The following is a 13,263-nucleotide window of genomic DNA, read 5'->3' as shown; positions in this document are numbered from 1 at the left end:
AATCATCCTGTAGAGAGATCAGCTAGAAGAAGTTACCTTGTAGATAGTTCAGTTACAAACAATTCACCCTGTAGAGAGATCAGCTAGAAGGACTCACCTTGGAGAGTATTCTGTTACAAAGAAACCGCCATGTAGAGTTCTGTAATAAATATATGCATTATATATATATATATATATAATTTGTACATTTATTGATAAAATCAGAAATATTTAAAGTAATCATCTGCTTCATCTTTTCTTCTTCCTGTGGAAAAGAAAAAAAAAGATAGGTTAAAAAAGCCCCAAAGCTGGCCATAGGCCAGCTTTGGGGTGGTATACAAATACAAAAGAAGTGAAATCTAATCCAAAACTGCCAAGCTGTAAAAAAAGAGTGTGGCCCTCAAAAAGACTATGATGGAAAAAGATGTGAAATCCAAGGTGGCGGCCAAGAAATGGCTGTGATGGTAGGTTAAATGGTAAAAATTTTAATAGCGACAATTCAGGTGAATTTTGTGCCAAGACCAAGCGGCACCAAAATTCACCTGAATTGTTGTTATTAAATGTTTTACCATTAACCTACCATCACAGCCATTTCTTGGCCACCACCTTGGATTTCACATCTTTTTTCATCATAGCCTTTTTGAGGGCCGCACTCTTTTTTTACAGCTTGGCTGTTTTGGATTAGATAAATACATCATGAAGCATTCCAGCAGTTTCTCACACATGTATAGGCGATTAAACCACGTGGCACATATAGTTATACTACAGGAACTCATGCTTTGCTGCTATATACGCACTCATGCCCGTGGTATTACTATTACTTATTGTTTTACTGTGTTTTAATGACATGCACTACTCCAGCTACTATTTATCGATGTGCTATGGTCCCTATTCTAGTTGAAAATTCCAATTTTTTGTACGCTTGATTGTTAACTTTTTTTGTAATACTAATTATTATGACTAGTGAGCCCACGCATACCACATCAAAAGAAAGAAATGGCATCACACGCCCCAGCTATATCAATAATCGTCTGAAAAGTAAAGTATCCATTACACTTCGTTGTCAGCTATGTTCAACCTACACTTTAGTAACAATAATCATTAAAATAACTGTAAGAAATGTTTAAAGGGTATATACATAACAGCCTACTGTGCTACTGTAACTTACACATACTTCATAGCCTGTTTACTGAACAGGTGGAGATAGTTGGATACGTGCCAATATTTGGTGATTTACATAACAGTTATTGCTGCTACAAGTCCTACCGCAGCTATATAACATGGGCATATGTGGACAGAAAAATGAGCAGTGCATAAATTTCATTCATTTGGTACTGATATACCACTATGAGCGGTGAAGGAACAAAAACCAGGTGCCCATGCAATAAAGCCATCCCTGTTATAATAAGCGATGTATAATAAGCGAGTATAATTAAAACTAGTTTTGACAAAAACTTGTATTTGATATTTATTTTTTGTTTGTGTATTAGAGTGACGGAATATATACTTTATTTCGGGTAACCTACAAGACCAGTGTTGCCATTGTAACATCCATATAGCCTATTACTGTTAGAAAGCAGTTTACACCACATTGAATTGGTATGAAGTATAAATTAGCCTTATAAATTTAATACAGGGTACATAGAATGCTTACATTGGCTGCTTTTAACATAAAGCTTCCTTGCCACACAAGTGTAGATGTGAACATACATATAGAAACAAACATACACACATGGAAAACAATTTCAGAAATCTAGGCATTGATACTACTATATGATGTAACAACAAAAGAATGTCATGTTGTGCTACCAGAGCTAAACATAAACTTAGTATTAGTAAACAGCATTTCACATTCTGCCCATTTCAAGTTTCATGCAAAAGTATTTTGCTCCTTTATAGATCAAGACATATGGTAGTGTGTCGTGTGGCCCAAGAAGCCACTGCGCAACACTGTGAGTATAGACAGGAAGAAAGAAAATGTGATTTTCGCACCTCTGTAGCTCTGTGTTGCTTTTATGAAACACGACAATTTTTGCTGTGGATACACCCGCCAACTTCAGTACTCCACATACCAAATTTGAGTGAAATCACTTCAAACGTTACTGACATATGTGACTGTCTCTGGGAAAACCGGTCTTATCGCCCATTTAAAAGTATCGAGAAACGTCGGTTTTAAATATTCTGAGTGTTGTAGCTGGCCAATGGTGGTAGCTACGCATACCAAATTTTCACACGTTTCACAACAATTTCTTACCTTCCTGATCATCCACTGAAGAAGTAGTCAACAGCTAAGTTTCCCGCCATTTTAGATAGTTTTTAAACCGAGGTTGTCTGTATCAGGCGAGCTCCAGAAGGGGTGGGAGGCGGGGGCCCTGGAAGGCAGGCAAGATGGTGTTCAAAAATTGAAAAGAGACGTGCTAGGATGAATTAGGCCAAGTTATAGGCCATTCAGGGCTCAGAACTGGCTAAAATGAAAGGAAATTTACAGCACAGGTCATTGTCCAACACCACAGAGCTGTACAGCCACACACAGCCATCTCCTGGTCGGCCAGGGCTCCATCAAGACCCCAGACCACTCGTACGGCTCGCCACTGTGCTCTAGAAAAGCAGCCAGCAAAAGCAGACCACTTTACTCTGGTCAACTGTGGCAGTGAAACTTGATAGTGCATTCATTAAGCTTTGTGTTTGTGTGAAAAAATCAAACTTCCTGTCTTGGGCGATAAGAACGGTTTTCGTAGATCCAGTCACATATACGACTTCAAAAATTGGCTTTATTTCTTTTTCTTTTTTTCTTTTTCTTCCTCTTATTATTTTTCTTCCTCTTTTCGCACACTTACAAAAACTTCCATAAACACAAACTACTTTTCTGATTGACTTGAAATTTGGCACACAGAAGGGAGGTATAAAGGCGCATCTTGGTACCAAGTTTGGTTGAAGTATGATTAACAGTCAAGGAGTTATTAGCAATTATTCACGATAGCTAACACCAATATGTGACCGGATCTGCGAAAACAGGACATAATCGCATTTTTTCTGAATTCCTGTTTATTGAATATTCATAATCTATGTAGCCAAGTGTACCCACTGGCAAAATGTCAGCTTCATATGCCAAACACTCTGGGAGTTACAGCTCTACAAAGTAGCAACAACAGAAAAATTGATTTGTACAGCAAGTGTAGGGATAATAAATTACAGGTGCTTACAAAAACGGCTGTAACTTACCAACGGATTGAGGTACAGAGCTAAACGTTTCACCATCGTGTTCGCCATGAATAGGGAAATAAATTATTGGTTAAGTTTTTCCTTTACTTTCCCTTCTTCACTGCATACAAAGGTGAAACTCATGAAGAAAAATCGATTGCATACGATCGCTTCGACATGACGTAAACAAACGCTCATAACGTATGTTTCCTTGGGTCTACTGCAACGAAACAAAGATTTTCCAACTCCTCTTGAGCAGGCGAATAAGGTGATATCCAGGTTTTTATTGTTAGTCCCTGCCTTCACTAAACAAGAGGGGTTAAATAATTTTACGGAATTTTTCAATAATACGCAAGTATTTCACCAAATGTATTCAATGCTTTATACTGTAAATTTAGGCTTGTGCGATTATGTCCCTTTTTCGCAGATCCGGTCACATATGTTGTCACACCTACAGGGTAAATCGGGCCAATGGAAACAGTGGACATGGAAACTGGAAATGGAAAGCGGAAATGGTTAAATTGTCATATAAATGTACCCAGATAAAAACCCTTGGTTAGTGGCCACTTCTTAAAACACCTTCCTACAAAGACCACCCCCATACAAAGACCACATTGTATTACATCTCAAAGATGGCTAAGGTATGCTTATAACCCTATAAATACCAATTCGTAGACACTTTTTATAAGATCACCTTCTTTACAAAGACCACTTCTTCACATCAAAACACATGATAGTGTGTTATGCGGCCCAAGAAGCCGGCGCGCCACACCGTTGGTATATTGACAGGAAGGAAGAAAACGTTATTTTCACATCTTTGTAGCTTGGTGATCCATTATCTGATTGTAACCAAACTTGCTACAGAGCTGCCCGCCAGCCAGGGGAGTCTACATTCCAAATTTGAAGGAAATCGCTTCAGCTATTTCCGAGATATGAGCTACCAAAGTTTCGATTTTTTTCTCTTCGTCTTTTTGCACACTTGCAAAAATTGCTATAAAACATAAACGCGTACTCTGATTGCCTTGATATTTGGCACACAGAAAGGGAGTCCAAACACAAATCATAGTATCACATTTGGTGCAAATCCGAGGAATGGTTCAGGATTTATGACTGATTATTCATGTAAAACAAGATTGCTTTGTTGTTACGCCTACACGGTAAACCGCTTTATAGAATGAGTTGAAAATTGTTATGTAGATGGAGTAACCATTGTAGGGGTGCCTTTTGGTGGTTTGAAAGGAATCAAGATAAAGACCATGGAGACATGACACAAAACCCAACCTGTGTCACAATTATGCGATCAATTTTTATGAATTAGTTTTTACGCCTACTAGGCAAATCGCTTAGAGCAATGAGCTGAAAATCACTGTATAGCTGGAATAATCTTCATAGAAAGTCCTTGCAGTAGTACAGAAGAATTGGATTACAAACCACTGCGTTATGTTTCGAAAGCCAACTCTGTGTAGCTAATGTGAGATTAAGATACTCTAATATAACAATCAACCTAATAGAGCATTCAGCTAACTTATTTACTATTCTATTACTTTGCAAGTTATTCTGTAAAGTTCAGCTACAAAAAAATCACCCTGTAGAGAGATCAGCTAGAAACAAATCACTGTGTAGGGAGTTCAACTACACAAAGATCACCCTTTAGAGTTCAGCTACAAACAAATCACCTTGTAGAGAGTTAAGCTACAAACAAATCACCCTGTAGAGAAATCAGCTACAAACTAATCACCTTGTAAAGAATTCACTTGCAAACAGATCTACTTGTAGAGATATCAGTTACAAACAAATCACCCACGTAGTGAGATCAGATCACCCTGTAGAGAGTCCAGCTACAAATATATCACCCTATAGAGAGTCCAGCTACAAATAAATCACGCTGTAGAAAGTTCAGGCATAAAAAACCACCCTGTAGATAGTTTTGATACAAACAAATCACCTTGTACAGAGTTCAGCAAGATATAAGTCACCCTGCAGAGAGATCAGGTAACCCTATAGAGAGGTCAGCTAGAAGAAGTCACTTTGTAGTGAGTTCAGCTACAAAGAAAGCACCATGTAGAGAGTTCAGCTGCAAACAAATCATCCTGTAGAAAATTCAGCTACAAATAAATCACCCTGTAGAAATATCAGCTAGAAGAAGTTACCTTGTAGAGAGTTCAGCTACAAAGAAACCATTCTGTAAAGAGTTCAGCTGCAAACAAATCACTTGTACAGAACTCAGCTACAAACAAATCACCCTGTAGAGAGATCAGTTGGAAGAAGTTACCTTGTAGATAGTTCAGCTACAAACAAATCACCCTGTAGAGAGATCGGCCAGAAGGAAGTCACCTTGTAGAGTGTTCAGTTACATAGAAACCACCATGTACTGAGAGTTCTGTAATAAATGTATGTATTATATATGTAATTTGTACATTTACTGATAAAATCAGAAATATTTAAAGAATTTAACATCTGCTTCATCTTTTATTGTTCCTGTGGTAAAGAAAAAAATTTTAAAAAGCCCCAAAGCTGGCCATAGGCCGGCTTTGGGGTATACAAATACAAAAAGAAGTGAAATCTAATCCAAAACAGCCAAGCTGTAAAAAAAGAGTGCGGCCCTCAAAAAGATTATGGTGAAAAAAGATGTAAAACCCAAGATGGTGGCCAAAAAATGGTTGTGAGGGTAGGTTAATGGTAAAAATTTTAATAATGACAATTCAGGTGAATTTTGTGCCAAGACCAAGCGGCACCAAAATTCACATGAATTGTTGTTATTAAAATTTTTACCATTAACCTACCATCACAGCCATTTCTTGGCCGTCACCTTGGATTTCACATCTTTTTTTACCATAGCCTTTTTGAGGGCTGCACTCTTTTTTTACAGCTTGGCTGTTTTGGTTTAGATTGTAATAATAACTAAGTCCCAAACATCTATTTTATGGTTTATCAAATGTGAATTCTAGAGTAAACTCTCACATAGTCACCTCTTTACTCTACTCAAAGACCACCTCTGTACAAAGACCACATGTAATTGTAACTGTGCCAAAAACAGCCCAGCTGTAAAAAAAGGTGAGGCCAAGAATGTACAAGTACATGTTCATGGAGTAACTACAACCAAAAGACATGATATCAAAATCTGGCCAAGAAAGCATTTACAGTATAGGCACTTTAATGCATTCGTTTTCTATATGCTTCACATTATCACATCCAGCTAGCTGTACATGTGTGCTTGCAATATAAACAATACTACTGAGACGATAAAAGATATTACACTGCATTGTTACCAAAATGGCTAAAAATTTACAACTGGTTTCTACTTGGCCATCTTTTTGCACTGTATATTAAAATAAAAAGATGGTCAAGTAGAAACCAACTGTAAATTTTTAGCCATTTTGGTAACAATGCAGTGTAATCATCTTTTATCGTCTCAGTAGTATTGTTTATATTGCAAGCACACATGTACAGCTAGCTGGATGTGATAACGTGAAACATATAGAAAACGAATGCATTAAAGTGCCTATACTGTAAATGCTTTCTTGGCCAGATTTTGATATCATGTCTTTTGGTTGTAGTTACTCCATGAACATGTACTTGTGCATTCTTGGCCCTGCCTTTTTTTACAGCTGGGCTGTTTTTGGCACAGGATATCACTACTTTTTGTTGAATGGAGAACATATAGTTACTGAAGATTGGCTATTATATTACATAGGAGACGCTGCATACATGCATAAAAACAGCTTCAGTATCAGATTAGCTAGCTAAATCAGTAGCAAAAGTTTCAAGTTCAGTGTTTAGAAGCGCTACTAAAAGTGACTTGCTAAGAGAAAACTTGTTCAAACCGTTCTTGATTTCTCTCAAGGACTCACGTGATATTTTGCGTGATGTTTCAGGTAAAAATAAGAACCGGGGATATAGTGACAAAGTTGAGGCTACTATCTTAATGGTTCTTCCTGAAGTGGTGGGTTGGTGATATAACTAATCTGTGTGTGTAAAAAGTGGAGGCGAATCGCCTGCGAGTTGTCAATGAATGTATACGCCTCGGAATGCATGGACATGAAGGTGCTGAATGCATCACATTATTCAGAGTCTCCAGTTATGTACACTCTGATATGATTGTTGGGTGTTGTAGTTTGTCAATGGTCGAAGCTAAATTAACCATTTTAAATCACTTTTTGTGTTGCTGAAGGTGTCAGGCAAACCAGTTAGGGCCAGGCAATAAAAGATTATTTTTCAAAACAGGAGAGGAACATGCTTAAGCCCGCAACGTACAGGCTTAATCTATTTACCCCTGTAATGCATCTATCAATGTATTGCCCCACTACCCCTCCCTTCGGGCATATATGGGACTATAGTGGGCACAACCGAATATTAAATGTCCCATGGTAGAACAAACCTATTGTGTCAAATCCCCACCCATTGGCTCCAGTTGCAACGTGGGGATTTACTCTGGATTTGACATAGCGTAGAAAAATACTTGGGTGCTTAATGAATGATTGTCCCCCATAGCGGGGCAGCAGTTTCATGTCAATTCCCCTTGCAAAGCCTCACTTACATACAATGGGGGTGGTGGGGCAACACATCGGTAGGTGCATACTGAGTTTACATAATAAACCTTGTGTTAAAATTTAGGCTGTCTTGCTTTTGTTGTGTTTATAGCAGCTAATGTGCTTATTCTCAAACAGGGACTAGAGAAACTACAAATTGTCTTCTACTTTTATCTATCAACTAGATCACTGCTGGTTATAAAATTTCCTTTGTTGTTTTAACTTGTTTACCATTATGCTATAACCGTTAGTCCCTCCTAGTTTATATGTCTCCTAGCAACAAAAATTGTTGTGTCAACAATGTAGCATAGGTGAGAACCACAAAACAAGTCAAATAATGTATTACAAAATTGGTCATCAACTGCTACCAGCTTCAGTATGCTGAATAATACATCTTGTGAATGGCTATGTGGGATGCCCACTTTAATGTATATTTATAGAACTTTGCGTGGGCGAGATCAAAGGAAAAAGTGCACTTTAAATTTCATAAAGTACACTCTCAGCCGGCCAACTGCTTCATCGACCACAAAGAGTGCTTTATTGCACCGCAAAGAGTGCTTTATTCATTCAATAAAGCACTCTTTGTGGGCAATAAAGCACAGTTGCCGACGTGCCTTAGTGTAGGCTAATAGCCTACGGGGCTCGCGCCAGTACGACTAATCACCCAAGCCGGTGAAGGCTGATAGCCTCGCCGCGCTGAGTGATCAATCACCCAAGCCAATACGAGTTCCACCACTGGATTGCTTTTATAGACATACCTAAATGCTTCGATGATGGGTGGGAGAAGGTAACGTTGCTGTTACGTTTGTTAATGTAAACGGACAAGTCCTGGAGATATCACGGAAATACTTCACCATGTGACTCACAATAGAATCGATTGTGGGTTGTGAGCAAAACCTGCCAAAATACGCGATGAACGTCTACTATGCCAAACTATGGTGAAATACGCGTGAGTTACTTTGTTAAACTAGTTTGTGTGCGTTCAGGCTGCTAATAGTTCGTGCAACGCTTGTTAATTACGAGTCCTAGTGTATGGTGAAGCTACACGACTAGAAAGTTCCATAAATCATTTAAAGCATAGCCTTGCTCGTGCTATATGAAAAATAAAGTACTCGGCCGCGCGCCTCGTACTTTATTTTTCATATAGCACTCGCGGCTATACTTTAACATATATAAAGTGATGTGATACTCATGTTGTATAGGTGTTAGTCACACTGTTTTATCTGCTGTCTCCTCCCACACGAGACCTGTCTCAATCTGATCAACCCAAGGAACCTACGTAGGACCTCCTGACCATAAAGACTTTTGTAAAGTACACTGGTTGAAGTCCAACTACAACATGTGGTGAGTATAATTGGAATGTTGTGTGTAGTGCATATTAGTTGTGGGACAATGGCAGGGTCCTGGATTTTAAGAACTGGCCCAGACACATACTCGGCTTGAATAACAATATGTACATACATATGCTACACACACACTATACATATTTGACATGTTAGTCTGACTATATGATTACATGTTTTTAGTTAGCTATGCCTTACCATATACTGTATCCCTTTCTGTATATGCAGGGTGGATACTAATGTTGTGACTGTTGGCGGGTGAGTTTATGGTCAATGGACAAATCACGCAAATGGTGAAGAAAAAATAATATGTGGTACCAAGACCCCACTACTATATTATGAACTCTTGGTGATACTTCATAGCCAAACACTAGTGTATCTGGCTTCCTGTGCTATTGTAGTCATTTATTTTTATTTTGTATTTTTAATCTTATGGGATCATCATAATGTAAATGTTTACTATTACAATATATCATGCTATCATTAAAGAGTTTCTATAATTGTGGGTGGTTGCTTGAGGGTCTACAAAGTGCTGTGACTGAAAGGTGATGCGCTGATACTGGCTTTTTAAGTCAACACTGAAGTTTCACAGGCACTGAAGGGCTGGGGCAGGATTTGAGACGTGCACGGGTAATGTAGCAGTAAATTACTTCAACTGTATCACTACAGCGGGTATGAAATAGCTGGCTATAGCTATGTACGGCCCTGCATGGGCCGGAGTCACGCTGACGAGTCAGTGGAGGCATAGCTACCGTCGTAAAATTAAAACAAATCAGTGACTACTCACAATTAAACCAAGAGTTGACAGCACAGTGTCTATCAAATCAGCCAACTCGCTATGGCTAATGACCTTGCCCACTTCCATACTGTTTGGGTTTGGGAATTGAGGCGGGCGCCTCACACCTCGACGTCATGGCGGCAAGTTTGAATCTTCAAAGAGCACAAAAGCGATCTCATAAACTAACGAACAACTTTTAGCGAAATTAAATGTACAGACACATTGTGTAAAAAGCTCCTGATAGCCGCAGCCTTTTACAATACGACTTCATGGTTGAAAGAAAATCGTCCCAATGGGATGCGATGACGAAGAAAATGAAAAAAAGAACAATGCACCTTTGAATAAATAATTTAATTAACTCATGGTAAATGGGTGGGCGATGGAACAAACTACTCCAACCATTCGCCTGACTTTTCGTGTGGTAGTTACTCATTATACAAAGGTTACATGCCTCTGGTTTCGAGGTGGAGTCTTTTAGTAAGCTTGAGATTTCGCCATGCGGATTTTAAAAGATTGCATAATCAATCCCTCATGTAAACGACTCACAGTAGTGGTCGTGTGTTTATTATTGTGGGCGCGCGCTTTGTGCTTCTTGGCCTCGCGACTCACTACTGTGAGTCTTGATTAGGTAATGACTCATTAAAAGGAGTAAATTTCATACTTTGGTACACACTTAAACTCAAGTGATCTGGCTATCTGTTTTGTTTGGTACCAGAGTGTGTCATACAAAAATAGTCCATGCAAGTGAAAACTGAGGTCTCAGAAGGAGATAATGACCTTAAGATCCTAGCATTTTTTGCTTACCTAGCTGTTTTGAAAATAGATGTTTGAAACTTACCTATTATTACAATGTGAAATGGTGGTCTTTGTAAAAGAGTGGTCTTTATAAAAGGTGACTATGAAGTGGTCTGGTCATTAAGTATGTCTCAGCCATTTTGAGATGTAATTGTAATGTGGTCTTTGTATGGAGGTGGTCTTTGTAAAGAGGTGATTTTTAAGAGGTGATTACTAAACAAGAGTTTTACTTAGGGTACATTTATATGATGATTTGACCATTTCTATTTTCCATTTCCACTGTTTCCAAGTACCTGGGTAAACCGCTTATGGGAAGGAGCTGAAAATCATAGGTTAACTATTGAACCTCAAGCCTTTTGTGGTTTGAAAGAAATCGAGCTAAAAACCACAAAGATACAACAACAAAAAACCAACACTGTGCAACAGTTATGCAATCGAGATTAGGCCACTCCAAATAAATTTCCTGTTTCCCGTCCACCGCCTGCATCTGGTTACTGTCAGCTCTAAATATTCCATTATTCCATATTCTTCCATTATTTTCCAGTTATTCTTGCATGCTGACAGGCTTAGTAAAAGCAGTGTCAGCTCACTTGTCAGCAGTGCTATCAAGTCGACACAAACTTCACGTTTGCGTTATTTTTACAACTTGAAAAGGAAGGAACATGCTTTTGTGCAGCTTTTTATAGCCATGCCAGGCAAATAATGGTTTGGAAAGCTGTCAATCTCATAATGAAACAATGGAAATGGATTGCCCGCCCACATGCAAATATGCCTGAGGTCAGGATGGGAAACAGGAAATTTATTTGGAGCGGCCTTAACTAATTTTAAAAAAAACTACTTGCCACGCCTACTAGAAAAACGGCTTGGAGTAATGCTATGAAATTCACTGTACAGATGGAGTAATCATCTTAGAAAGGAATTTCAATGGTGTAGAACAATCAGACTTAAAGCCACAAAGTTACAACACGAAATCCAACTTGGTGTAGCAAGTGTGAGATTAAGATACTCTAATAGAGCAGTCATCCTAAGAGAGCAGTCACCCTGGAGAGATCAGCTAGAAACAAGTAACCCACATAGAGATCAGCTACAAACAAATCACCTTGTAGAGAGATCAGCTAGAAACAGGTTACTCTGTAGAGATATCAGCTAAATACAAAGTTACCTTATAGAGAGCAGCTTCACCCAGTACATGTGCTGAAAAAAAATCACCATGCATGTAGAGGGATTAGTTAGGAAAAAGTTACCCGGTAGAGAGTTCACCTAGAATCAAGTCACCCTGTAGAGAGATCAGCTAAAAACAAGTCACCCTGAGAGATATCAGCTAGATACAAGTTACCCTACAGAGATCAGCTACAAACAAATCACCCAGTAGAAATACGTGCTGGAAACAAATCACCATGTAGAGAGTTCAGCTAGAAACAAGTAACCCTGAAAAGAGTTCAGCTACAAACAATGAGAGTTTCAGCTACAGTTCAGTTATATATAAGAAGTCACCTTATTACCTACAGTATGCAGCTTGGCTGTTTTGGATTAGATATCACTTCTTTTTGTATTGCAAGCCACAAAGGTGGCCATAAACTGGCTTTGGTGCTTCCTTTTAACTTGTTTTTTTTTCTTTACTGCAGGAATTGTGGAACAAAAGAAGCAATTGTGTGTATAGCATTTTGTCTGATTAAATATAACACTGAACGATTATCATATAAAAGAGTGCGGCCCTCAAAAAGGCTATGGTGAAAAAAGATGTGAAATCCAAGGTGGCGGCCAAGAAATGGCTGTGATGGTAGGTTAATGGTAAAAAATTTTAATTACGACATTTCAGGTGAATTTGTGTTGCCTCCTCCACTAGGATTCGGCACCAAATTCACCTGAATTGTTGTAATTAAAATTGTCGCCATTAACCTACCATCGCAGCCATTTCTTGGCCACCACCTTGGATTTCACATCTCTTTTCACTCTGGCCTTTTTGGGACCCACACTTTTTTACAGCTTGGTTGATTTGGTTTAGATATACTGTTCTCACCATCCACTCTCACTCTAGCTCTATTAGACTCCACACTAATACCCTTCTTGTTAGCCATACAATAATATCTTCCCTTGACAGGTGGAATAGCTCTAGTAATAGTGAGTGTGTTACTGTTCTGTCCTCTTGATCCGGAGGGAACACTACCACCATCACGATGCCATGAATATGTCACATCATCAACAGATGCTGAACAAGTTAATGTGACATCTTGTAATGCTATAACAGTAGTACTTGATGGGTGAGTGGTGATTTCTGTAGAAAGCAGATAATGCTAAATGCATATGAATAGCAGCTCCTTACTCAAAACAGTAACAGTAGCAACATTTGATGATGTCCCACCAGCTTTATTGGCCACTACACACCTGTACTGTTTTGACTCTTGTAAGTTACTCACAACAAGTCTCCTGTTATTACTATTACTAATATCACTCCATTGTCTTCTACTAATATTCCTAGTCTCCCACTGATATGTAATTGATCCTCTACCAGTTCCCTTACAATTCAGAGTAACACTCATACTAACAGTTGTCAACTGACTGGTGGGTTGAGTTGTGATAGTGGGAGGACCTGTGGACACTTGTGTCATCATGTTTTACCTGTTAGGACAATACTCAC

The 13,263-nt window shown here is 38.7% G+C and overlaps 2 protein-coding genes across 2 annotated transcripts in view; one reads left to right on the top strand and one right to left on the bottom strand.

Moving 5' to 3' along the window:
* LOC136267080 (uncharacterized) overlaps positions 1–13,263 on the top strand; it is a 341,703-nt gene that overhangs the window by 158,335 nt on the left and 170,105 nt on the right. The window lies entirely within an intron of this gene.
* Positions 1–13,263, bottom strand: part of LOC136267076 (receptor-type tyrosine-protein phosphatase S-like) — a 50,712-nt gene that overhangs the window by 28,426 nt on the left and 9,023 nt on the right. The window contains exons 5-6 of the mRNA XM_066062133.1: positions 12,949–13,215; positions 12,646–12,900 (exon numbers count right to left, since the gene is read on the bottom strand). Of these exons, the coding sequence (XP_065918205.1) occupies positions 12,646–12,900; positions 12,949–13,215 (522 nt within the window). The remainder of the gene's footprint in view (positions 1–12,645; positions 12,901–12,948; positions 13,216–13,263) is intronic.

This window comes from Dysidea avara, chromosome 9 (assembly GCF_963678975.1).
Source record: "Dysidea avara chromosome 9, odDysAvar1.4, whole genome shotgun sequence".
NCBI lineage: Eukaryota > Metazoa > Porifera > Demospongiae > Dictyoceratida > Dysideidae > Dysidea > Dysidea avara.
Note: the sequence above shows the minus strand (reverse complement) of the source record. Positions and strands in the feature narration are given on the sequence as shown.